At 37.5% G+C, this 27,286-nt stretch overlaps 1 protein-coding gene across 7 annotated transcripts in view; it reads left to right on the top strand.

The window, feature by feature from the left end:
• Positions 1 to 27,286, top strand: part of Reps2 (RALBP1 associated Eps domain containing 2) — a 178,770-nt gene that overhangs the window by 115,157 nt on the left and 36,327 nt on the right. For 4 of the 7 annotated variants that reach the window (XM_070040803.1, XM_070040804.1, XM_070040802.1 and 1 more), the window contains exon 12: positions 24,824 to 24,885. In XM_070040803.1, coding sequence (XP_069896904.1) covers positions 24,824 to 24,885 — 62 coding nt within the window. Of the gene's footprint in view, positions 1 to 4,247; positions 4,294 to 7,674; positions 7,812 to 24,823; positions 24,886 to 27,286 lie in introns of all 7 variants that reach the window. The other 3 variants (XM_070040800.1, XM_070040799.1, XM_070040797.1) reach the window with 1 other exon arrangement.

Below are 27,286 nucleotides of genomic sequence, written 5' to 3'. Positions count from 1 at the left end.
ATGCTGTGATGATATATTTCCCAAACACTAAGTTCAGTCAAGGTTTAAAAGAGAGTAGGATAGAGAAAATAGTGAGAAGGAGTGGGAAAGAATGAGGAAGAGAAGGAAAGAGAGAGGCAGGGAGGGAAGAAAATATGAATGAGAGCGTATGGCTGATCTAAGTGAAGGAAAGCCTGATAAACCACCAGTTCCTCTGGTGATTCTGGTTTGCAGTCTATTTTGACAACCACTACCTTTAGAAAGTAATGATACAAAATAGATAACCAAGACTCATGACTTCAATAGCAGTGGGAAATCCAAGCCAAATTTTGATTTTTGAAACACTTTTCGATTCACTCATCAGAGGGAAATGCTCTGTCTGTATCATCTGAACATGGCTTTTTGCCATTCTCATTTCTGATGCTAAAGTGGATGCTTCTCAAGCTTTGTTAACTTCATATTATAGTCTTTTTAAATTTTGAGTTATTTTTTATTCTTCAAAATGGAACTGTTGTACATTGTACAAACCATATCTACTGGATGGAATAAATAAGAAAAAAATTATACTGCTGTACAACCTGCCCATATTGTAGTCTTAATAAAAATAATTTAAACGTGGGGTGTTAAGCTGATGCTTCTCCAACAGGCTTTGAGAATTACACTTCCAGTTTTTCCCCAGAGATCCTTTTTTATCATGAAATCAAGTGTTCTCTGGGGCATGAGCTTTAGATCTCATTTTTAACATTTCTTGACTAAGACTTGACATCACTAAACCAAACCTAACGCATGTGTCACAGTGCATGAAGTGTATCTAAATTCAATTCATATTGTGCCTGAGAGCATGGTATGTTTGTCCGATTTGTTCATTATTCCACGATTGCCCTTTTCTGGGTGTGATGAGATACCTCACCTTAAACACATTTAGTGATTTCTTTGGATCCACTGCAGAAGACACAGGAATCTCAAGGTGATAATTAAAAATTCTATATAGCAGTCCCTTCATTGGGGAGTATGTTCAATTCAGTTACAGCATTGTGGAGGGTTAATCTTTTAGACCTTCTCTCTTTTTCCATTGTCATTTTTCTGCAAAGATTACACACTAGAGTGTTCCAGTTGTCATTTTTTCCCTTGGCTTTTGCTTGAATTTACAACATAACATACCATTGCCATGTGTGAATATCTGTGATATTCACATGCCCCAAAAGCAGAATCAGGTTTTCAGAGCTTAGAAGTAGACAGAAGAGTTGAATAGGATAGTGTTGTTGAACCTTTCTAGAAGACCTACCATGAGATATTTTGTAAATATTTTTGCAGGTAGAAGCATCTCCCTATTCTAGTCTCTATAGTTGTTGTTGGCGATGATGATGATGATGATGATGATGAGATGATGATGATGATGATAATGACAATGAGGGTGATGTAGTGGGTGATAAATGAGGGGCTACTATCTTAGGGAATGGGGACATTACTTATATATTTTCCATCTGCTCTTCCCTTTTAATTGCTGAAAGTGTACATATTAAAGGAGTCTAGGAGATTCTGTACCCAACATCCTATTCCAACCTATTTCAATTATGTACACTACACATTGGTGATCTTGGTCTTGATGTCTCTGAATCATGCTGAGGTGTTTTATGCCAGTTTCCCCTCAGTGAGGTCTTGTAAATGCTGTTGGTGGTGGTAGGGGTCTGCTTCATTGCTAAAGACTAGTCTATGATTTTAACTGTGCTGGAACAGTTCTCTTTGCACTTTTCCTTCTTTTTGTGTGTGCCAGTCCTATGGCTTGAACTCAGGGCTTAGGCACTGTCTCTGAACTTTTGAGCTCAAAGACTACCACTTAAGCCATAGTTCCACTTCGAGCTTTTTTGTGGTTCATTGGAGATGTGACTCTCATGGGCTTTCTTGCCCAGACTGACTTGGAAGAGTGACCCTCAGATCTCAGCCTCCTGAGTAGCTAGGATTATAGGCTTGAACCATTGGTGCCTGGCTTCATTTTTGCCTTCTTATCTGTTCCTATAAGAAAGAGGTTTCATTTTTATTGGCTTTACTCTGTGGATGAGGAAACTGAGGTTCAAGAAGCTAACAAATCCTTAATGTGATGACCAGGAGGAACACATGGTCATCAAGACTCCCAGCCTGTTCTCTGGTCCATATCTCCATTGCTCATCCACACCCTTACTTCATCTGACTGTCTGTCTATCTGTTACTAGCAGCTCCTTCCACACCCATCCCCACACCAGCACAAAAAGACAAAGATAATGACAACTGAATAAATGGTTATCATCTGGTTTGGGGGAACAGTATTTGAACTTGGATAGGACTTGTATGCAGATGTTTCTGGAAAGCAGTGGGGCCTGAGGGAAACAAGGGGGCACAGAGCAACACTGGTCAGCCTGCTTAGAGGTTTGCCCCCAGTTCTGTGGTGAGTCTGGTCATATACTGGCCCTTCAGCTTTAGGGCAGCCTCCTTGACTGGAAGAGAGGCACACCCAAGCGCTCTCTCTCTCTCTCTCTCTCTCTCTCTCTCTCTCTCTCTCTCTCTCTCTCTCTCTCTCTCTCTCTCGTTTTTCTTTCTGTATTCATGTGTGAGTGCATGATACAAGCAAGGAGGGACTCAGAGTCCTTGGACATTTGGCGGCCGGCGGGGGTGGGGGTGGGGGTGCGTGGTATGGCCAGGCTTCAATTTGTTGAAGCTGAAAGATGCCTGTGTTCTCATTCGTGCAAACCGAAGCTTTTAGGTTAGGAAAAATGGCTCTTCCATGCAACTGACCTGCCTAAGGGAAATATCTCTCAGCAGTTTGCCCTGAACCTTGCTAGCTATTATGAGGGTTTTTAGCTTCCCTTTCTGCCCTGCTTATCTAACCCAAGGATTTAGTGATCATCCTTACTTCTGGCTGCATCATACTAAAGAGGAGTTTCTTTTAAATGTTTATAGCAATGTAAAAAAAGAATTTAATAATGCAGTGAGGCATTTTCATTTGGAAAAATTTGTAAAAACAAAGAAATAAATTATATTATCTTTGTTCCTCATAAGTAGCACTCTTTCGTAAGTTTTTAAAATTACTTCTATTATTTATTTTTGTTTATATGGTATCAAGGAATCCAACCCAGGGCCTCATGCATGCTAGGGAAGCACTCTACCACTAAGCCACCTTCCCAGCCCTCCATAATTTTTGTTTATGATGCAAGATTTGCAAAGCTTGTAAATCTTTAGCATAGCTTCTGCTTTCTTATTCTACTCTATTCTATTCCATTATATTCCTTTCTTGTTTCTCTCTTTGTTCGTTAGTACTGGAGTTTGAACTCAGAGCCTAGTGCTTGTTCACTTGGTGCTCTACCACTGAGACACTTCTCCAGCCTTGATTTTTGCTGATTATTTTGAAGATGGAGCCTCATAGACTTTTCTGCCTGGCCTGACTTCAATTTATGATACTCTGGATCTCAATTTTCTGAGTATCTAGGAATATAGGCCTGACCCATCAGCATAGCATAGCTACTTGTTTCTGAAGTTGCCTTCTGTTGAGAACTGAAAACATAAAAAGAGGATTGAGAAAAATGGAAGGGGATTGATATTTTTGGTAACTGTTTCTAATTACCTTTTACAATTTATCATGGGAAAGTAGGTTTCATGGGCGTTTGTAGTGAGAAAGTTTGCTTATGATTTAAATTTGATGTGGGAGGTCATGTGATCAACAAAATATTTTAATGATTTCATCCCATAATAGTTTCTGTCTTGGTTAGAGATATGGGGAGCAAGAATCTTTTCTTACAGGAAAAAGAATCTTTTCTTATAGGAGTCTTGCATTTTTGAGACCATGTTGCTCCACAGTAGTTTATTTTAAGAAAATGTGTAGCTGGATAGATTTCTTCCTAGTCCTCGGAAAAGACTGATTCAAAATCTGTATTAGGCATCACAAGATACTAACAAGCTTGCAAGTGTGAATCCATCATTAAATAAAAAGACAACCCTGGGGGGTTGGAATATCTCCATCAGTAAACTTACAATTGATTGTGGCTTCTCTGATAGCATTGTGATAAAATAGACAAATATTCTGGGTTTTCTTTCCTTTTAATTGAACCTTTAGATAAAAAAAATTAAAAGAAAAATTAGGAAAATGTTCAAATGTGTACGCTCCAGACTTCTCCACACGGACATCTTGGTCTCACATTTACTTGTTGATGTGTTCTGTACTAGCCCAGGTGCTGCATATATCACTGTTTAACTGCAGAAATGAAACCCAAGCAAACAACAAATAATCTTTGTTTCAGCAACTTCTAAGGATTCCAACAGTCTCAAAGGAAGACCAAGATCCAGGTAGTATTCAATTCCTGCTTCATTGACTTTTGGGCCCTATTCCTGCCTAAAAACAAGAAACCCAAGTCCCAAACCATGATCTCATTTGCTTTTAGATTTGAAACTAAAGATAGAAACCATTTTACTATTTGTGAGTGGCTTCCTTAGAACATGCAGTGACACTGGAGAGCCTTTGAGTCTCTGGTTGTTAGTGCTGGATGATGGTGATTGATATTTTCTAGGCCCTCTAGGGGAAGTGGGTTGTATGAGATGATTCAGTTGGGGCAAGATAATAACTAATGAGAACACATAGTTTTGGGAAGAAAGAACTACGGATAAAAGGTAACTAATGACTGCAATTTGCCATCATGACAAGGTGAACACCAAAAAAATAAGTTTGAGGAGTGCAATCTAGATGTGGGATGATTTCAAGGACATACTAGGGTTCAGGCAAACAGTTCTTTGGGTCTGTTTATGCCTGTATTAGCACCTCTTTGCAGCTTCACATTTTTAAAAGGATCAGTAAGGCAGTGCCTTGGTTGATATCACACTTAGAAAAACAAAGGAGAAATACAAAAATAACCAAGTGTTAATCCATTAAAGAGTAGAAATGGTATTGAAAGCACTTTTTTTTAGCCATACAACTACAGTGTAAGATAGGCTGTTCTATCTTACACTATGTTTTGTGAATTTTTCTCTGGGTCTTAGAGACTGCTTTTGGCTACAAAACACATTCTCAAAAAAGTGAATTTAAGCCTGGTTATATTTTATATTTTTGAATTACTTACATTTAAGTAAATCTCATCTCACTGCAAATCTAAGAGTTATGTCTACATTTTCTTAGTTGAGGTTCTATTACCTTATGTATAGCAGGTGCAGGTACTTATAGTATTGAATGCTAGAGTTTGAATTCAAGCCTTGTGCTTGTTCAGCATGCTTGTACTAACAGAGGTCCGCCTAGAGCCTGGCTTTTTGCTCATTATTTTGGAGATGAGGCCTCATAAACTTTTCTACCCAGACTTTTCTTGAACAGTAGTCCTTCAGATCTCAGCCTTCTGAGTAGCTAGATTATATTATGAGCCCTCAGAACCTGGCTATATTTCTATCTTAAAAAATAATTCATTTCAGTAGGAAGAAAAAGCTATAGTCACTATCTCCATGGTGAATACAAATTTACTCATTTTTGTTTGGAAGGTGGGAGTAGAGTATCCAATCATTTTAATTCTCCTTTTTTTCAAATAATAAGTATTTGTAGAAATGTGAGGGAATGAGAAACAAATCACTATTCTAATATTACCATGCTCGTCCTTTTGACAATTCCCTGGACATTTATTTATTTATTTATTTATTTATTTATTTATTTATTTATTTATTTATTTATTTATTTATTTATTTATTTATTTATTTAATTGCTGGTTCTGAGGCTTGAACTCAGTGCCTGGGTACTGTGCCTGAGCATCTCTGTGCTCAAGGTTAGCACTCTACCCCTTGAGCCACAATGACACTTCCAGCTTTTTCTGAGTAGTTTATCGGAGATAAGAGTCTCATGGAATTCTTGCCTGGGCAACCTTCGAACTGCCATCCTCAAATCTCAACCTCCTGAGTAGCTAAGATTACAGGCTTAAGCCACTGGTGCCTTGCTACATTTATGTTTTAATGATTGATATTCAGTATCTTTCTGCAAATATAAGAATACATTATAAATGGAAATGAAGTAGAAAGGAGGTCTGTAGTAGGAGATAGTGTATTTAATTATATGTGTGCATATACATTATTTAAATATATACATTATTCTTTTTTTGAGTAGAAGATGTCACCAAAGCTGTGCGTGGCATAGGAAGTTCTTGAAAAATCTCTAGAGAGGGTCTCTAGTTTTATAAAGCATATTGTCTTTTCATGTTGTTTCCTTTTGATTCTGGGTCAGAGTGTTAAAAGCTTTTTTTCCTTAGTTCCTGCCTGTCTTTTCTGTGCATCTTGCTAGTTATGGTATGGAGACCACCCCAGAGTATATCATGTGCCATTATGGTGGCTTTATTAAAGGTTAAAAGCATACAAGAAAGACAAAACCCTTGACTACCACAAAGAAACTTTGAGAAACATATTTATATAAAGAAAAACTTGCCATGTCAAAAACCACTCTATAAAGAACTGATGAGGCTTAATGGTCATTTTTTGTTGTTGTTGGTCATGGGGCCTGAACTCTGGGCCTTGGCACTGTCCCTTAGCTCTTCAGCTCAAGGCTGGCGCTCTACCACAGCACCACTTCTGTCTTTTTCTGCCTATGTGGTGCTGAGGAATTGAACCCAGAGCCTCATCATATGCAAGGCAAGCACTCTACCACTAAGCCACCTTTCCAGCCCCTCAATAGTCGTTGATAGATTAGAATTTCCTAAGTGCCACTCTAATAGCTAAAGAGAAAGAACAGTTTCTTGAGGTTAATTTGTCTCTAGGACATGAAGTTAGTTGAGAAGAGATGTATACATCCTTTTCCTGATCTATGGAGTTGAATTAATTAAATAAAATGAGTAGATTTCCAATAGATAGTTTAGCTGCTACTGCCAAAGGATTTCTTCTGTGGTTCATAGGCATAGAAAATCATTAAAAATTAAGTTTAGAGACAGACTGGAGTTTTAATTGAACCTATGTAACTTTCTAGCTTTGTGAACTTTGGCATTAGTGTTTTTTTTAATGTCATTGTTGGAGATACAGTCTCAGAAGTTGCTTAGTTAACATTGCCTTGTTATACTGTAATGAAGGTATTAAAATGAGGCTTTTGCTTTGAATATTTCCACATACACTTATTTCCCAAGCAAGGCAAGTCAAACCCTTCAATCTGATTGATGTGTTTTCCCTTCTTAAATTCCATATGTGGCATATTCCCTTGAATATATAATTCTTAGTCTCATCTATCTCAATTCCATATGTGCCTGTCATCACATTTGCACTAGGCAGGGGGTGAGGTTTTACAATCAATTAATACCATGAAGCCCTTTTATTAGAGCATGAAAATAATTACACCGAAGTGTTTACATGGTGTTCTTATTAAAAACTCTAATCAAAATGGATTTGAATTTACATGAAACTTTTTTTGGGGGGGGGAGATGGAGGGTAAATTTATGTCTATGGCATAATGAAAGAGGTTAAAAAGGTCCTAAGCCGGGTGTGGTGGTGGACATTTGCTCTACCAGCACTTGGGAGACCAAGACAAGATGACCTTGAGTTTAACCTCAGCCTGGGCTGCATAGCAAGACCACAGTTATTATACATAGTAGCATCCAAGCAATAGTAGCTGCTCTTGGCAGCTCATCAGTTCTCTGCAGTTACTTTGACGTTCTGTTTCTACCCATCTTCTGGGAGTAAAGCTTTGCTCTTTCCTTCTGACTTTCACTTATTTTGCTGCAGATCTTACTCTAGCACCTCCATAGAAGAGGCCATGAAAAGGGGTGAGGACCCACCCACCCCACCACCGCGGCCACAGAAAACCCATTCCAGAGCCTCCTCCTTGGATCTGAATAAAGTCTTCCAGCCCACTGAGCCAGGTGAAGTGCCTCCCTGTCCTCTGAGCCCCTCTGAGCCTCTCCCTTTTCTGTTGGAGCCATTGGGTGTGTCAGTTGCAAAAGGCCTCTGTGAGTTGGGGGAAAGAGCAGATCTGGCAGTTTCTTTTTCCATGATGGTCTTCATATTGCTGTGGGATTTTTGGGGGGGGGGCAGGAAAGCAATCCCAGCAGATAGACATATGGGTCTGGATCCTTGCCTGTAACTTGCTGTGGTACGAGAATGCTGAACGTCTGTATCCAGGGGATAAAAATGCTTTCCACTGTGTGCTTGGCTGGAGTCTTGTTCTCTGCATCATGGTAATTTGTAAATAAGATCACTGCCTGCCATTTTCTTAGACACTTATATGGTTCTTTTGCATAAGATCTTAGAGAACAGCCCTTGGCCAGGCCCTTCTCTGACAGTTTATCCTTGTGGAGAAGATCCTGTGAACCATATGGTTTAATGTAAAGAGCCTCCAAATTGGATTGATGGGGATTTGGTAAAGGAGTCTAAGGCCAGGAACCCTTCAAGTGGGCTATGCTGGAGCTTCTGGCAGTAGGAGTTTGTTGAGCTACCAGCTGTGTAGCTGGGCTGGTGGTAGGAGAAGTCAGAGAGGCCTGTCTGTTCCTGGGCTTCCTGTGACTAGACATGTCCTCCTAGGGAACCTAAGGACAGACAGTGAGACACATGCAGGTGACAGGATACAGCACTGTTCTAAAAAAAACTGTTCTACTGATTCATGCATTTTAACTGAAGCCGGCTTCAGATGCTAGTGATTGTAGATTTTTTAAAAAAATCTTTTCTACTAAGAAAAGATTCTCATTTGCTCTTACATTAGGATGACCCCGTGACCTGGCACAGCTCAGCATGTTTTATTTGTTCTAATAAAGTAACCTCCTCACAGTAAAGTTATAGATTATTTTTTAATATACGAGAATCTGGAACTCTATGAAATTTGATTGTCTGAAATGAGCTCATCAGACAAATATTTCTTTTAAATTTCCTTGCATACTTTGATGGAAATTCTGGCATAATTTCATAAGAACTGGTATTTAGAGTGGGAGTAGGCATGGGTGATGATGTTATAAAAATTTCACATAGTTGGTGCATTATGAGCAAGAAAATTCTTTTATGGAGGCAAGAAGATTAAGACAATCTGGGCAGCTATGTCAACACTTTTCAGTTGCAAGGAGGGAGGGTAGAGCTGTACGTGCACTTCAGGCTCTGTGACACAGGAAGGAGATAGCAGCTGTGCTTGAGAATTGGCATGCTACGGGTTTTACACCATCATCTTGCACAGTGGAAGACATAACTTTACTTGGAGCTCAGCTTAACTGCTTGTTGAACTGCTTGATTTTCAACAAGTGGTTTAATATTTTTGTACTTCTGATTACTCATGTGCAAAATAGAGTCAATACTAACTTTATACAGTTGTAAGGTTTCAGCGATATGATAAACATGATGTAAATGTCACCCTGTTTGACTCATAGACCTTAATGTGAACCTGAGGCCCATCTTGTTGTGACTTGAAACTATCAGTGAATTAATGCCCTCAGGAACATCATATGACTGATGAATATAAAGTCCCCTAACTCTCCTGACCCCAGTGGATAATTCTGTGGTTCTTTCTAGAAGGTTATTCTGAAGTTTTCAGAAGGACTGAATTCCAGCTGATGCAGGGCACCAGAATCAAATACAGTGACAACAGGGGTTATACCATGGGGGAAGAACATACAAAAAAAGCAAAAAAAGTCACATAGTGCATTAAAAACAACAGCGACAAGGAAAAAAAACCCTCTTGTGTCCATATCTTGGGGTTACTTTCGCTTAGCACCATCTTATATGGTCATACGTGCATAGCTATTGACCTTTTCTGCTTGGCTGGTAAGATTATTCTAGACATATACTAGTTATTGCAAATCAGGGGAACCAGGAGACCTATGTTTCTTTGGGTCTGTCTTACTTCACTTAATATAATTTTAGAGGGGCTGAGAAGGTGGCTCAGTGGTAGAGTGCTTGCCTTGCATGCCTGAGGTCTTGGGTTCGATTCCTCAGCACCACATAAGCAAAAAGAAAAAAGCCGGAAGTGGCACTGTGGCCTTGAGCAGAAGAGCTGAGGGACAGCGCCCCGGCCCAGAGTTCAGGCCCCACGACCGGACTCCCCCCCCCATAAAAAATATAATTTTAGAACCTAATATCTCATTCCTCATTGAAACAGTTGTTTCCTTAACGTGTTTTTTTTTTTTAAATCATAATCTGATTTTGTTCTCTTCTACTAGATGTCAGTTTTCCTTCTACTTTTGACTCTGGCTTGCCTCTTTCAAAGCCAGTTGTAAGGTTTACAGCCTAAGAGGTCTGTGGTGATGATAGAAAACCTTAACTCTGCCTATTTCACAATAGTCCTCTCTGTTCCTGTTGTTAGCTACCGGGGCAGAAAGGACAGAGATTGTGTGAGGAGACATAGCCTTTCCTTTAAAGCTTCAAACCAGGAACTTTCATCACTTCTGCCACTTCTATTCACATCTAACAAAGGAAACCTACTCTCACATATGTATTTAGCTGGCAGGCAGGGCCGTCATTTCCCAGTGATACCCTCAAGATTTTAGAGAAGGGTGGATTTTGATGGTTAGTATTTCCTACCACATTCCATTTGGCTAAAGAAGTTGAAATACACCTGTTAAAACCATTGTGATAGCTAAACAATATACATCTGTCAGTAGCTTCTTTTTACGAACAGCTAATTTCCTCTGTGCTTTAGACATACTGGTAATAAAAATTCATTCTGTGGTTAAGAAATTTATTTATTTATTTATTTTATTGTGAAAATACCCTACAGAGGGGTTACAATTACATGAGCAAGGTAATGAGTACATTTATTATCAAGCATTGTAGCCTCCTCCTTTGTTTCCCCTTCCCATCCTTTCCCATCTCCCCCCCCCCTTCCCCTATCCCCCGCCTCCCCCACCAAAGTTGTAAAGTTCGTTTTTAGACATAACGTCTTATACATCTCATTGTTGCAATGGGGCCACCTGTATCCCTATTTAAACAGTTTTTTTTCCCTTCCCCTCCACAAATTATACCAGCATCAAATACAGTGAAAACGGGGGTTATACCATTGGGGAGGGACATACAAAGCAACAAACAAATATCCTATAAATATGTTAGAAACAAGAAAGAAAAAACAGTTGGGTCCTTATCTTGGAGTTCATTTCGCCTAACATCAACTTATCTGACCATTTCTGCTTGTCTCAGACATAAACTAGTTATTGCAAATAAGGGAAACCATGGGGCCTATGTTTCTTTGGGCTTGGCTTACTTCCCTTAATATAATTTTTTCCAAGTCTTTCCATTTCCTAACAAATGGGTCAATGTCATGCTTTCTGATGGAGGCATAGAATTTCATTGTGTGTGTGTGTGTGTGTGTGTGTGTGTGTGTGTGTGTGTGTGTATATATACATTTATGTGTGTGTGTGTGTGTCTGTGGTTAAGAAATTTTTATTGGGCTGGGAAGGTGGCTCAGTGGTAGAGCGCTTGCCTTGCATGCCTGAGGCCCTGGGTTCGATTCCTCAGCACCACATAAGCAAAAAGAAAAAAGCTGGAAGTGGTGCCGTGGTTCAAGTGGTAGAGTGCTAGCCTTGAGCTGAAGAGCTGAGGGACAGCGCCTAGGCCCAGAGTCCAGGCCCCATGACCGGACCCCCCCCAATTTTTTTTATTACATCCATACTATAAAGTCTTATGAAGCTGCTCAGAAGAATAATGTATATAGACTAGCTTGAAAGTTATCTTACATGAATGAAAAATATCCAGTGCACAATATGTATATTTGGAAATGTATAGGTAATCTTAGGGAGAATAATTAAATTGGTAATGATGGTTGCCTCTTTGGAAAAGGAGCAGTGTAAGTGGATATAAAACTGAAAGATGGACTTTGCACTGGATACCTGCTATATATTTTTTTAAATTTGCCTCATGCACAGATATTGCCTATTACAAAAATTTCCTTTGCACTCTTTGGTTGCAATGATGGTACACGAGAGTCCTAGGGATATTTTTCCTGGCTGAATTGATCTATCTCAAACTAGCCTACCATTCTGTATTCAGGGTATCTTTATGACCATCTGCTACCACCTCCTGGAATGCAGCTGAAATGACAGAAGCATTCTAGAGTGTTCTTTCAGAAATTCAGACTACTTTTCATCACCCCTGCAACACAAAGGAAAAGTTTTGGAGGACTTTCCAAAGTATCTATTGTGAGATATGTAATTGGGCAAAATGTCTTGGTGAGAGTTCCGGCTTTATTGGCAAGTGAGACTATTTATTGGGTGGTGAACAGAGAGGATTCTGTCCTGCATTTTCTATAAAAGAATGTTTCTACCTGTAAGTGGAGAAATAAGTAAAGACCAAATTTATCTTCATGTTCTTTAAAAGAAATATAACTTGAACTTGAATATTTCATGTATTATTCCCACGAGAGCTAATTGTTCCCTTTGGAAATTTAGTAGGATCTAAAAATTTTGTAGGGTTGTCGAATTCCTGCACCACATCCAAACTTTTGGTTCCACAATACACAGCCAGCTGGAGCAGTTTTCTAAAATGAGAGGTTTATTCAGATATAATCCAAGTACTATCAAACTCAGTTTAATAAAATGTATACAATTTAATGGCTTTTAGTATATTCACAGGGTTATATAATATCAAAGCTAATCTCAGAACACTTTCAAATCACCCCCTCCCCCCAAAAAATCCTGTATCCATTAGCAGTTATTCTTCATTCTCTTTCCAGGTCTGTTTCTATGAATCTGCTTGTTCTGAACATTCCATATTAATGGGATCATACAATATGTGGTCTTTTTTGTCTGGCTTTTCTCATTTATCATTATGCTTTCAAGGTCCACCCATGTTGTAGCATGAATCAACACTTCCTTCTGTAATCTCACATTTTATGGATATACCACTATTGTTGGGCACTTGAGTTATTTCCATTTTTGACTATTCTAAATAACTTTGCTGTGAACATTCAATGTCCAGTTTCTTTTTTAGTATATACATAAGAGGGGAATTTCTGGCTCATATGGCAATTATATATTGACTATCTTCCAAAGCAGCTGCACCAGTTTACAAGCTCATTAGCAGTGTGTGAAGATTACAATTTCTTCATCTCCTTGACACACTTTTTATTGCCTTTTTATATGTAAGATCCTTTTAATAAGACTTTGAACTTAATAGCAAAAAGGATGAAAATATAGATAAAACACATCAATTTTGAGTTTATAGTTTACAATGCATTCTGTGGGTAAAATTGAAAGGATCATCTTTTCAACAATTGTTTATAAACCCAGAACGAGATTTAAAATGCAATCTTAGAAAAGATTATTGAACAGTATTGGAATATACTTTATTAAAGGATTTTGAAAGTATTGAAATCCACTAAAATACTAATTCACAGTGCATCTTTTAAGTATTGTTCAAAAATGTATATACTCAACATGTATGTGTAAATTGCTTATACTAAATCTTTAAATGAAATAAGTGATAAGAAAGTTCGTAAGAAGTATGAAAATCTAATAACATATGTTACATTTTGGAAACAGTTAAATTCACTGCAATTGTTAAATGCATTTTAAAGTAATATTAACATTTAATCTTTTAGCCAGGTGCTGGTAGCTTATGCCTGTAATCTTGCTACTTGGGAGGTAGAGGCCTAGTGGATCGTGATTTGAAGACAGCCTAGGCAGAAAAGTCTGAGAGACTTCATTTCCAATTAACCAACAAAAAGCCGAACTGGAGATGTGGCTCAAGTGGTACCAGCCATGAGAAAAAAGCCAAGCAAGCACAAGACCCATAGTTCAAACTCTGGTACTGGCAAAAGAGAGAGAGAGAGAGAGAGAGAGAGAGAGAGAGAGAGAGAGAGAGAGAGAGAGAGAGAGAGAGAGAGAGAGAGAGAGAGAGGAGAGAGAGAGAGAGGAGAGAGACTGGGTGCTGTCCTTGAGCATGTTTTGTTTAAATCTAGCATGCTAACAATTGAGCCATAGCTCCGTTTCCAGCTTTTTCTGTGATTAAGAGAACACTCCCACAGGCTTCTTACTTGGGCTAGCTTCAAACTACAATCCTCAGATCTCGGACTCCTGAGTAGCTAGGATTACAGGCATGAGCCACTCACACCTGGCAGCAATACAGAATTTGAACTCAGGGCACCTTGTTTGGCAAGAACCCAAGTGCTGAGCCATATTCCAGCTCCAAAGTTTCATCTTTTGACATATGTATGTATATTTAAGGTTTTATTTAAATGCAATAAGAAAGTTTTAGCTATCCCGATGAGTGTGAATTAATATTGTCATTGTGGTATTGATTTGCATTTCTAATGACTAATGATGTTAATGTCTTTCTCATGTGCCTATTGGCCATATTTATATCTGTTCAATATGTAAAATAATGGTCTGTTATATATCTTTGCCTATTTTTAGACTGAAATATTAGTCTTTGCTTCGGAGGATTTGTTACATATTTTGGATACAAGTTCCTTTTTAGATATTTGAATTTCAATATTTTTCTCATTCTTTTTGGTTGTCCTTTCTTCTTCTCTTTTTCATGGTACTATGGTTTGAATCCAGCCCTTGGGGTTGCTGGCACATTTTCTATCACTTGAGCCATGCCTCAAGCCTTTTGACCTTAGTTATTTTTCAGATAGGGTCTCAGACTTTTTTCCCAGGCTGGTCTTGGATTGCTATATACTTCTCCTGTAGCTGAGATTATGTGTGAGCTATCACCCTATGGCTTTTTCTTTCTTTCTTTTTCTTTAATTGTGAAAATACCGTACAGAGGGGTTACAATTACATGGGCAAGGCAATGAGTGCATTGCTTATCAAGCATTGTTGCCTCCTTTGGCTTTTTCTGTGAGATAAATTCTCACTAACTATGAGCCGAGTAGTTGAGGTTATAGTCCTGGGCCACCATAATCAGCTCTCCTTTTATACAGAAGTTCACAATTACATTTTTTTCTGCATGTGGACATCTAATTGTCCCAGCCATTAATTTAAAAGACTATTAATTCCTCACTTAATTTTCTTGGCACGGATATTGAAAGTCAATTGATAATAAATGTAAGGGTTTATTTCTAGACTCTTAATTCTTTTCCATGATTTATATTTCTTATTGCCAGAACCACAGTGCCTTGAATAAGTGTAGCTTTGTAATAAGTTTTGGAGCCAGAAAGTGAATCCTCTTTATCTATTCTTTTCCAGATTATTCTGGGTGTTTGGGTTCTCTTGTATTTCTATGTAAAATTTAGGATCAGCTTTCCAATTTCTAAAAAACAAAATGAAATCTAGAGCCAGGCATAGGTGGCTCATACCTGTAATCCTACCTACTCAATAGGGTTAGATCTGGAAGTATCATGGCTCAGGCCAGACCAGGAGAAAAGTCAAGAAAACTCCATCTCCAATTAACCAGCAAAAAGGATGACTGGATGTGTGACTCAAGTAGTAGAGCACCAACTATAAGCCCTGAGTTCAAATGCTGGTACTAGCAAAAAATATCCAATTGGGATTTCCTTGAATCTATAGATGAAGTTTGATTAATATGGCTATTTTTAATATTAGTATGGCTATTTAATATTTCCAAACACAGACTATCTTTTAATTTATTTAGATCTTATAATTTCAAGAAATTAAAGGTTTCTAACATATAAATATTGTACTTGATTATACTTAAGTATTCTTTTTTATACTATTCTAAATGGACTTCAAAACAAAATCTGAAGGAAATTGGTAAATAGTAATATTTTGCCTGGAAATTTCTAATGCTTATGGATGAAGATATCAAGAAGCTGAGATCCAGTGGATTAGTGCACAGCTTTGAACAAAATTAGGAATACTTTTTTGTTGGTCATGGGGCTTGAACTCAGGGCTTGGGCACTGTCCTTAAGCCCTTTTACTCAAGACTAGCACACCACTACTTTGAGCCACAGCTGTACTTCCAGTTTTCTGGTGGTTATTTGGAGATAAGAGTCTTACAGCCTTTCATACCTGGGCTGACTTTGAACCATGATCCTCAGGTCTCAGCCTCCTGAGGAGCTAGGATTATAGGTATGAGCCAAAGGTGGCCCAGCAGGACTTTATTTTAAACATGGGAAATTATTACTGTGTTTCCTGAATTTAGGATTAAATAACATATTTAACCTGAACTTTGAAATCTATTTTGTAGAATTTGGGTATTTATTATTTTTCCTCTAATTGTCCTTACAAAATTTCTTGTTTTGACAAAAATCTTGCTGATCTTTGGTGTCCCACTTTTAACTTTAAGCTTCAGGAAGAAATCTATAGGTTGCTTCATGAGATGGAGATTGGTATGTAGGAAAAAGCATTCTTCTCCCTTTACTTCCTACCGTCTATTCACTTCTAGGAGGCAGGTATTTCTATTGGCAGGTACATTGTCATCTTCTGCAAGTGTATACAAGATTATTCAGCCAAAGTATTTTTTTCTTTAATTTCATTTTGTGTGAAGGTGCACATTTTCTTTTTCTTTTGACTGATTAGAGCACACTGAAAAAAAAAACATTAGAATCTATTTTAAGCCAATGGTGGGCTGAAAGTATTACAAGGGAATATTTTTCACTAAATTCAACTACTTTATGTGTACCTGCTAAATATATGACAGTGTGTTTAGGTGCTGTAGTAGACAAAGAGAAATAGACATAAAATGGATAGAATGAGGCTAGATAAATACTCTTGCCTTGAAAGGAAATGAAGAGTATTATAAAGACAAGGGAATGATTTTTCAACAGCAACCAAATAAGGAAAGACCTGTGGCATTTTCTGGGAGGGGTGTTAGGCATGGAAGCTAAGAGGAAATCTTAGATTTTAGACATGTTCCTGACTGTCAGCTTCACTGCAGAAGCCACGTGTGAGTGGACAGATAATAAATTTCTCACTGAGATCTCCAGTCTATTTAAAATTTCATCTTTCACTCTTACCTCATTATCTATCTTCTCCATAGAATATACTATAGCTGTATAAAGATAAAGTTTCTTTGGTCACCTCTCACTCCTGATATTTTTGAGTACCTCAAACAGTGCATGCTCTATACTAAGCATTTCTGGAATAAACTTATCATTCTGTTAACATTAATAATACAAATTTTGAAATTTTCCCTAGTACAGGTCTAATCTGTTTCTTTGAGGTTGCTTTTCTATTTGTATTTATTTTCTAGTTTAGGTTAGATCATTTTCTGCAGATATGTGGTAATAATGATCTTCTTATATTGAAGAATGAGAGATTAAAAAGCTGACTTGAGTATAGGAATATACAGGACATGCCAAATATGATCTTCATGGTACAATGATCTGGCTGTTCCATCTTGCTGGTGATCTTCACGTGTCAATGACTTTTGCTTTTTCTTCATGGCCTATCTGATTTCCTGGAACACATTCTTCCATTCCTTGGATATGATATTCATAAACAGAGAAGAGTGCACACATCCAGTGTGCTTACCTTGATGGAATCCTTCTATTTTTCAGTTCCCAAAAGTTTTATCGGGACTTGCTGTCCTCCCTGGAACAACAAACTATTTTTTAAGCCTTTTACTTGAGAGAGAAACATGCTCAAACTAGGCAGAATGTGGGAGAACAGTAACCAACCACACACTTCTTCAGTCTTTTAAAATTCAGGGATGGAATATAACCTTAGTGATTGAATATAATCTCTTCTGATAACTCAAATACGATTTTGTTGATCACTTACCTTATTCTGAGCTATTAGATGAAAAAATACATGTATTGTACCTAGAACAAATCCTGAAGTGCCTTGTCAAAGTATATGTTTCTTCTGAAGGGGGAGGGAATGGGATCACTATTAGGGATTACATTTTATTGATTTCTTCTTTTGTTTGCCCTTCCAGAGGAATTTTCCAGCATTTCTTGAGACCTGGGGGTCATATATGGTATAAATTAGTTTTTTACACTCATTTTTGAAATTTTATTTTTATTAGTGTATATTAACTTTACCAAGGGGGTCCATTGTGGCATCTTTACACATGCATATAGTGTACTTTGATTATATTTACTCCTCTTTATCACTTCTTATTATAGCCTTCTCCCCATTCAAGATGATTTTTTTGCAGGTTTCACTATTCTGTTTCCATACGTGTGTACAATGTACTTTGACCATATTTATCCCATTCTTTCACCCTCTCCATTTGTCCTCCACACTTCTACACGTTCCCACCTCCAAATAGTCCCCATTTTATAGTCCTGTCTTTCTCCCTGTCCTCAGTACTGGGATTTGAACTCAAGATCTCTCATTTGCTAGGCAGGCACTCTACCACTTAAGCCATGTTACCCCCCCCCACTCTTCTGGTTTAATTATTTTTGGGGTAGGATCTTACATATTTGCCTGGGGATAGCCTTAGATTGCGATCCTCTTACAGCCTCCCATGTAACTGGGATCCCAGGCATTTGCTACTATGGCCAGCTTACTGGTTGAGATGATATTGCATCAAATCATGATTCTCCCGATCTCTACTTCTTGAGGATCTGGGATCACAGCTATGAGTACTTGTTCATGTCATTTGCTTCTTATTTTAATACAAGAGAGAACATGTGATATTTGTCCTAATCTGGCTTGTGTTGCTTAGCATGATGATATCTGGTTCCATCAGTTTTCCTATAAACACATAATTTCATTTTTTTTGGTGGAGTAACACTCAGTTGTGTATATGTGTCACATTTTTCTATACCCATTCATCAGCTGATATACACCTGGGCTGATTCCATGGTTTTGCTATTGGGAGTAGTGTTGCTGTTAACATGGACATGCAGTTATCTCTCTTCTATATTGACTTACATTTTTTCAGATATATGCTCAGGAGTAGTATAGCAGGATCATATGTTAGTTCTATTTTTAGCTTTTAGAGGAACTTCCATACTGATTTCCATACTGGCTACACTAATTTATATTCCAAATATCAGTGTATAAAGTCCCCCCCCCATGTCCTTGCCAGTATTTGCTATTTTCTTGATGATAAACATTCTGATTGTGTTGAGATAGAATCTCAGTTGACATTTTGATTTGCATTTCCTCATGAATTTTTTTTAGCCATTTTTACTTCTTCATTTGAGAACTGAGTGTAAAATTTGTTTCTCCACTTGTTAATTAGATTCTTCTTTTGGTGTTTAATTTTTGGAGCTCCTTATATGTTCTGAATATTCTTTGTCTGACAAGTAACTGGCAAAGATTTTTTTCTCCCATTTTGTAAGTTGTCTCTTTATTTTAGTAATTGCTTCATTTGCTGTGAAGAAGCTTTTTTAAAAAAAATTTGATGCAATCCTATTTGTCAATCCTTATTCTTATTTTCTGAGCAATTGTGGTTCTATTCAGAAAGTTGTTAACTATACCTATATCTTTAAGGTTCTTCCCTATGTTTTCCTCTGATATTTTCAGGGCTCTAGTTTCAGTCTTCTGCATGTGGAAATTCAGTTTTCGCAGTAGTATTTATTGAAAGGACTATCTTCTCCAATATCGTTTTTGGCACCTTCACTGAAGATCAGATGGATATACATTGTGGACTTATTTCTAGATGTTCTATTACATTGGCTTATGTGTTTGTATTTTTGCTAGTACTATGCTATTTTTGTTACTCTGGCTCTGAGGTATAATTTGATTTGAAATCGTGTATTGTGATACTCTTATCACTGCTTTTATTCCCTCTCAGGATTGCTTTGGCCCTTCAGGGTCTTTTGGCTTCTGAATAACTTTTGATTTTTTTTTCCTATTTTTTGTGAAAAATGACATTGGGATTTTTTGGGATTATGTTGAATTTGTAGATTTTTTTTTGGTAGTATGGCTGTTTTTCACAATCTTAATTCTATTGATCAGTGAACATGAGAAGGCTTTCTATCTTCTAGTGTCTTATTCAGTTTTTTTATAAAGTTTTCTTTATAATGTTTCTTTATAAAGTTTTCATTGTAGAGGTCTTTCACTTCCATAGGTATATTCCTAGGTAGAGTGGGTTATTTTGAGGATTTTGTAGATGAGATTGTTTTCCTGTTTTTTTTTTCTCAGCTTGTTTGTTATTGATATATATGGAAAATCTACTGGTGAAATTTTAAGTTGGTTTTGTATCTGATACTTTCCTGAAAGTGTTTATCAAACTTAATAGTTTTTTTTTGTGGAGCCTTTAGCATATTTTAAGTATAAGATCTAGCACCTGAAAATTGCAATAATTTGACTTCTGTTCCTATTTGTATCCTTTTTATAAAAATTATTAAGTAGCCAAGCCACTCTAAAAGAGGAAAGAGACCAAATAGAACTTATAGAAAAGAAAAAAATTCTAACTGCAATTCAGATTGGACATTAAGTAAAGCTGAAGACATAATTGGTTAATTGGACCATACATCTTAGAAAATTATCCAAAGCACAGCATAATTAAACAAAGTGCCTACAAAAGAGAGGTGAGAAAAAATGGTTGGAAGACAGTACTCAAAAAAGCACTGAGAATCGACCAAAGTTAATGGGGATAGCACATGGCTCCAAATTCAAATGAAGCTCAAGTAGGAGTTTAAAGAAAAAGATAGTAGTCCATGTGAAGATAAAGAATAAAGTATAATACTTCTGAATACTAAAAACAAAGAGAAGTTCTTAAAAGCAGTCAGAGAAAAGAATGATTACTGACAAAGAACAGTGACTTGACTGAAAGCTGACTTCTCAACAGCAGTAATGAAAGCAAAAGACAATGGAATGCTATCTTCAATGTACTTTGAGGAAATACTATGTCAGTAACCAAGTTTGCTACTAGCAGATGCTCTTAAAGACCTGAAGGGTATACTGAAGACAGAAGGTAACACCATAAATGAAATAGAAATAGAAATTAGTAAGATTTTAGCACTAAAGAATTGGATCCAATATGAAGAAATGTATGAAATTTTAATAATGTTTACTTATAACAAAACTGATAACCATAAATACATACAATAGAAAAAAAGAAAAGGTAGAAATTAGTTTAAAGGTAGAAATCAGTTTAAAGGCTGGGCACCGGTAGCTCAAGCCTATAATCCTAACTACTCAGGAGGCTGAGATCTAAGGATTGTGGTTTTAAACCAGCCTGGGCAGAAAAGTCCCCATTAGACTCTTATCTCCAATAAACCACTCAAAAACCAGAAGTGGTGTTGCTCAAGTGGTAGAGTGCTAGCCTTGAGCATAAAGAGGCTCAGGGACAGCTCCCAGGCCCTGAGTTCAAGCCCCACAACCCAACCACCACCACCATCACCACCAAAAAAGAAATCAGTTTAAGGTAAATAAAAGAATAAGAGATGAGCTAGAAGTTCAGTTCAGTAATAGACTCTATGTGTGTAGCATGAAGCCTTGGGGTCAATTTTAAGTCTCCCCCAGTACCAAGAGTAATAATAAATAATAATAAAATTAAAAATAATGTTAAAAGAAAAGCTCAAAGAATGTAAATGAGATAACAATAAAACAAAGGAAACAAGTAATATATGGGCTCAAAAACATTTTGATTTTTTAAAAAAGATTTAACACATGCCGAATGAGTCTAATGAAGGAAAATCAGAGTAATCATGCAAACAGTGTGAGGAATGCAGAAAGATAATTACACATTCAGAGATTAAGATGTTCGTAATAGGGGGGTATAAAAAATGAACTGAAAATTTTTGATAAAGTGAATGAATCTTCAGAACAATACAATTTGCTAAAACTGACAAGAATTAGAAAGTCTGAAAAAATCTATAACAGCCATAGAAATGGAATCATTCACAAAATCTTATTTAAATAAAATAAAATTCCAACCCAGATATGTGTACTGGAAAAACTTCCTATTCCAGAGCATAAATAAGGAGAATGCATTCCAGCTAAATTAGGTACAAACAAAGACCATATGCAAAAGGGAAACCATGACTGCCAATGTCATTCATGAATGCAGTTGCAAAAATACTACAATATTAACCAACTGCAGTGACACTGATCAAGATGCAATGTACTCCTAACCTGACTCATACAGTTGTAACATCTCTGTACAAGTAAATGATGAAATTAAAAAATATTAACCAACTAAACCTAGCAAGTTGAGATTTACCTCAGGTCTGCAAGGATGCTTTAATGTTCCACAGTCCTTTATGTAATTCACTATGTTAACAAATTATAAGGAGAAAACATTATTATATAAGCAGATGACATTGTAGATTTGGTTAAAATTCAGCATCAAATTATCATGCAAAAAAGTCTCAAGACAAGAATAGATGGGAATTTTTATAATCGCTTAAATGATATCTATACCACACCTACAATGAACACTGTATTTTATGGGACCTACCGGATGTTTCCCATTGATCAAGAGAAGACAATTATGCCCATTATCACTATATAAATTCAGCTTTAAAAAGAAGCTCTCAGTAGGTATGTTAGATCAGAAAATAATTGGTGAAGGTATTGAAATGGAAAAACAAAACTGCTGATAATATTTGCAACTGTTTTGGCTCCTCTCCAATCTTAGAAATCACTAATATTATCTGCTAAATTATCCAGAATGAACAATGGACACATGCCTGGGATGGCACTTTGTTGCTTCAAGTTTAGTTGTGAGAAATTGAAGCAAGGTTCCATTTTAAATGGTTTGCTATCTGAGATGTTGGAGAGGTAATATAATTTTATTCAAAAGCATATTCAGGAATAGACTCACATATTTTTAAAATAGAGAATTTGTCCTTTTAAAAATTTTGTATTCAGAAGGTAGGTGCCTGTAACTCATGCCTGTAATCCTAATTACTCAGGAGGCTGCGATCTGAGGACCACAGTTTGAAGCCAGCCTGGGCAGGAAAGTGAGATTCTTATTTCCAATTAACCACCAAAAAGCCACTAGTGTAACTGTGGCTCGAGTGGTAGAGTGCTATTTTTGAGGGGAAAAAAGCTCAGTGCCTAGGCCCTGAGTTCAAGGTCTAGGACCATGCGCAAACACACACACACACACACACACGCACGCACGCACGCACGCACGCACGCACGCACGCACGCACGCACGCACGCACGCACACACTTGCTGAAAACAAGACCTAGATCCAGATTCAAGTCTTATTGTGTGCTGATACTGGGGCTTGAACTCAGGACTTTGGCATAGCTGTCCTTTAGCATTTTTGCTCAAGGCTGTCACGGTAGCACTTGAGCTTCAGCTCCACGTTTGGCTTTTTGGGGGTTAATTGGAGACCAGAGTCTCACTGGTGTTCCTGGCCTTGAACTGTGATCCTTAGATCTCAGCCTCCTGAGTAGCTAGGATTAAAGGTGTAAGCTACCAGTGTCTGGCTTATTGTTTACAGTAATTCTTAAGGTAATGAATGAGTAAGACAGCCAGTCGCGGGGATCATCATGTTTGTTGCCTGATTTTCTGGGGTTTTGAAAATTCTTTTTATATATGTTTTATTCTAATATCTTGAAAACTGTTATTTCATATGTTTTTCTGTTTGTGCTTGGTTGTTTCAGATGGGTAAGTAAATCTGGTCTGCGTCTGCATTACCATGTTGGCCAACAGCAGAAGTTAATTTAATTAAATTGCTTATCATTTCTTGAGTTATCTTTTGTTAATAAAGGGCTGACTTACCACAATATTTTATTCTGGTGCAATTGCTTGACCTTCCCCTTAGAAGGATACATACATTTTTCAGGTTTATTTGTATTGTCTTGAAAATAGTAAGTAATTGAAAGGCCCAATCTGTGAGAGCATGTAAAGTAGGAGCCCTGAAATGAATGAAAAATTCCTGAAAGCTTTCAGCGTTACTTCTGCTACGTACTTTTTATTGATGAGTGTTCACTAACAAAGGGTCTGAGGTCAAAATAATAAAAAAGGGGTCAAAAACCTCTGGAATTTTGACCCCGTGATGTGTCTCATAAATTTTAATGACAGATAGATTGAGAGACATCAGTGATGGGCCCACATGGTTATATTCTATCATGTACTGGCACCGATTGGACATCTCTGTGATGTGAATTATATTTGTGGAAAACAGCAAACTCCATTTTCTAGCTTGTCTGATTCAACAAAGGTAAACAATGATTCTCAAAAACATTCATACTCTTAGTACATTATAATTATTTGTTTTAAGGCAAAGAACATTGTCCAGATTAAGCACACATACTACATACAGATTTGTGAATAAACTATATACAATTATATATATACATGGTGTTTTAAAAAGTAGTTTATAAAGAATGTAGTTTAACTTATCAGTATGTTACCCTAAACTTATTTCTTGCTTGTGATCATGGGCTTTATTTATAAATAAAGAGCCATTTTCATTGTTAAGTTACAATTCAGATGTCTGTGGCTTAATATTCTCTGTATCTCACAAAATTTAAAAAAAATGTTGAGTCTATAGCTTCCTTTCAAAAGACCCTTCAAATATGGCCAGCTTATTTTTGAAACAGATTTAGTTATCCAAACTAATAATGATCATGGAGGAAAAAATAAATGGAGATCTTTGAAATAAATCAGTCATTTCAGTCCTTCACTTTTGGCCTCTTCCATTGCTGGTTGAACCATTCATGGGAGCCTGCACATAGTGACAAAGCTACCTCCTCTGCAAGACTCCTTTCCTTTCTGCAGTCTATGCATTAAGCTAACAGACATTGCATAGCTGAGAGCTAGGGAAATAAGCAAGAAGCTAAAGAAGACTATGACTTTTGGCCTGGATCATTTGAAACGAAATCATTAACATCAGGTTAATGAGAACTGACCATGTTTCCTGTGTTAAGTCCCAGTTTTGATCACAAGGAGACTTTACTGTTTTACCCTGTCTTCATCGTACTCAGACTATATAAATATGTGAGTTAGAGGGAAGAGGAAGATGAAAAAGGAATTGGAATTTAAGACAATTTTAAGACAATTTATTTAAGACAAGTATGCCTTTAGAGGGATTAAAATGTACTCAACGTTATTGCTATTCCTACCTGAGTAGAATAGTTTTGTTTTGTCTTCTTTTGGGGGGATTGTCCTTAACAGTATATGTATTTCTTTTCAGCTACTAAATCGGGATTGCTACCTCCACCACCTGCACTCCCTCCAAGACCTTGTCCATCACAGGTAGGAGATAGATTTGATTTTTGCAAACCATTTGGTATTAGACAAGCTGTGTGACCACTGTGCTTCTTTGTAAGGGTTGATAGTCACAGAAATGGTCAGACTCCCGTGATAATGTCCAGATGAGCAGAGTGGCTTATTTTTTTTTTCACCCAGCCAGCTTCCAAGCTTCATGTGGAAGAGGGAAAATTTCCTCGATAAGCCACTAAGAAATGTGTGTTTTTGGTTTATTGTTGGCCATTGAGGTTATGTATGGTTGTCATAAAGACACTGTAGTAGCTATATCCCTCCAGTTGTTATTAGGGAATGCGTTTGTTCCATATAGTACATTCTGCATAGTACACGAGGCCATATTCCACCACCATTTTAGAAGCTCCATTAATTCCACGTGAACTAACAATAAATGGTCATCAATGTGATGTTATCTGGCTCATGGTGCTTTCTTCAGGCTGTTGTTTTCGATTAGAACAATAAGATGGAACAGCAGAAGTTGGGAGAGTGTGACATACAAACCTGTTTTCCCTATAAGTGAATTGTAGCTTATTTACACATACTACTATGGCCTTACTTATCACCACACTTCACAGATCTGAAAGTGAGAAGGAAATGGTAAATTGATGGAGTGTGGTATATAGTACTACAGATCTTTCCTTTCATTAATTACTGTTAAATAAGCTTTCTATATTTAAAGGTTCTTTCTAACTTTTGGCAGAAAATATTGAGAGATTTCTCTATGGACAGTGCTACTTCCTATCTTATTGCTCTGAATGGCTCAGAGCATACCTTTCCATGTGGCTAATCTCATCACTTGAGTTACTAAAACCATTGTAAACATTTGCTTATTCTTTCTTCAACTAGAAAGTCTTTAGCATACACTCAACCATGAGGTACAAATACCATGAGGTATTGGCTTCCTGCTTTAGTTTGAAGAATAATAAAAGCCTACTTCTTCCTGACCTGCACAGACACAAGTGAGAACTCCCTTTAGGAAATTCAGCATTGACTTTAAGAGATATTGATCAGTTGGCAAGGAGCTATTGAGTGTATACTGATTATAGTTCTAACCTATGCCTTTCCTTGGTCCTAATTTCTGCTTATTCAAAATTATTGACTGTGTTAACTGAGCATAAACCATAGACCATGGATTGTACTAAGTGCTTTTCTGTGTATAACTTCATTCTTATAAAATGCTTTTATAAGAATGCTTTTATAAAAGCATTTTATAAGAATGAAGTTGAGGTGGGTGCTGGTAGCTTACACCTCTAATCCTAACTACTTAAGAGGCTGAGATCTGAGAATCAGAGTTCAAAGCCAGATTAGGCAGGAAAGACCGTGAGATTCTCATCTTCAACAAACTCCCAAAAAGCCAGGAAGTGGCACAAGTGGTAGAGTGCTAACCTTGAGCAAAATAAGCTCAGCAATTGTGCCCAGGCCCTGAGTTCAAGTCCAGGACTAGACCAAATAAAATAAAAGCCTTATCAGGCAGACACGAATATTCCTCTTTTTTTTTTTTTTTTTTTTGGTCAGTCATGGGGCCTGAACTCTGGGCCTGACTCTCCCTCAGCTCTTTAGATTAAGGTGAGCATTCTACCACTTGAGCCAAAATGCCACTTCCAGCTTTTTCTGCTTATGTGGTGCCGAGGAATTGAACCCAAGGCCTCATGCATGCAAGGCAAGCGCTCTACCACTGAGCCACCTTCCCAGCCCCCTCTTTTTTTTTTTTTAACAGATAAGAAAGTTAGAGCACATTGGACTTAAGCATGCCATCAGGGTAGCATAACTAGTAAATAGTAAAGCCAGTTCCCAAATGGAAGTATTTAGGCTCCCTCTCTTCCTATCCTTAGAGTATAAGCACCCATATCTATAGCAAGACAGTAAGTCCCTTGCACTTGTAACTGTTGTTTGCATCACATCCTCTTAAGGGGAACCAAGATGAATGGAGGATTCCATTTGGCATCCACAGCCAACCTGGACTTGGTTGCAACAAAATTAGCAAGCATTTTGGGGATGCTTATCTACCAGCTGGTTATTTCACAGCCTCTGCTCTCCAGCCACCTGGATAAATATGTTGAAGACTTGTCTGAAAATGCTTTTGCAACCAACCCCCTTATCTTTCCCCTGTGGCACCAATGACAGTAGTTCCTTCCTGTTGTGCACTGTGCTGCTGCTATCAGCAGTCCTCATCTGAGCTGCTTGAGGAGGGCTTCCTGCCTGCTGTGGGGCCTAGCGACTGAGGATCTGACAGGGGGACTGGGAATTCTTGAATAACTGTTAACAAATAAGTCTGCCTCTTTGTCTACCAGATTTCCCAGCACAATGTAAACACTGAGCACAGCACTCTGCCCAAGCTTCCAGCTCAGCTGCCTAACTATGGAGATTTCAGACGACAGGAACAGATGTGTAA

The sequence above is a fragment of the Dipodomys merriami genome, unplaced genomic scaffold (genome assembly GCF_024711535.1).
Source record: "Dipodomys merriami isolate MVZ:Mamm:240054 unplaced genomic scaffold, mDipMer1.0.p SCAF_3, whole genome shotgun sequence".
NCBI lineage: Eukaryota > Metazoa > Chordata > Mammalia > Rodentia > Heteromyidae > Dipodomys > Dipodomys merriami.
Note: the sequence above shows the minus strand (reverse complement) of the source record. Positions and strands in the feature narration are given on the sequence as shown.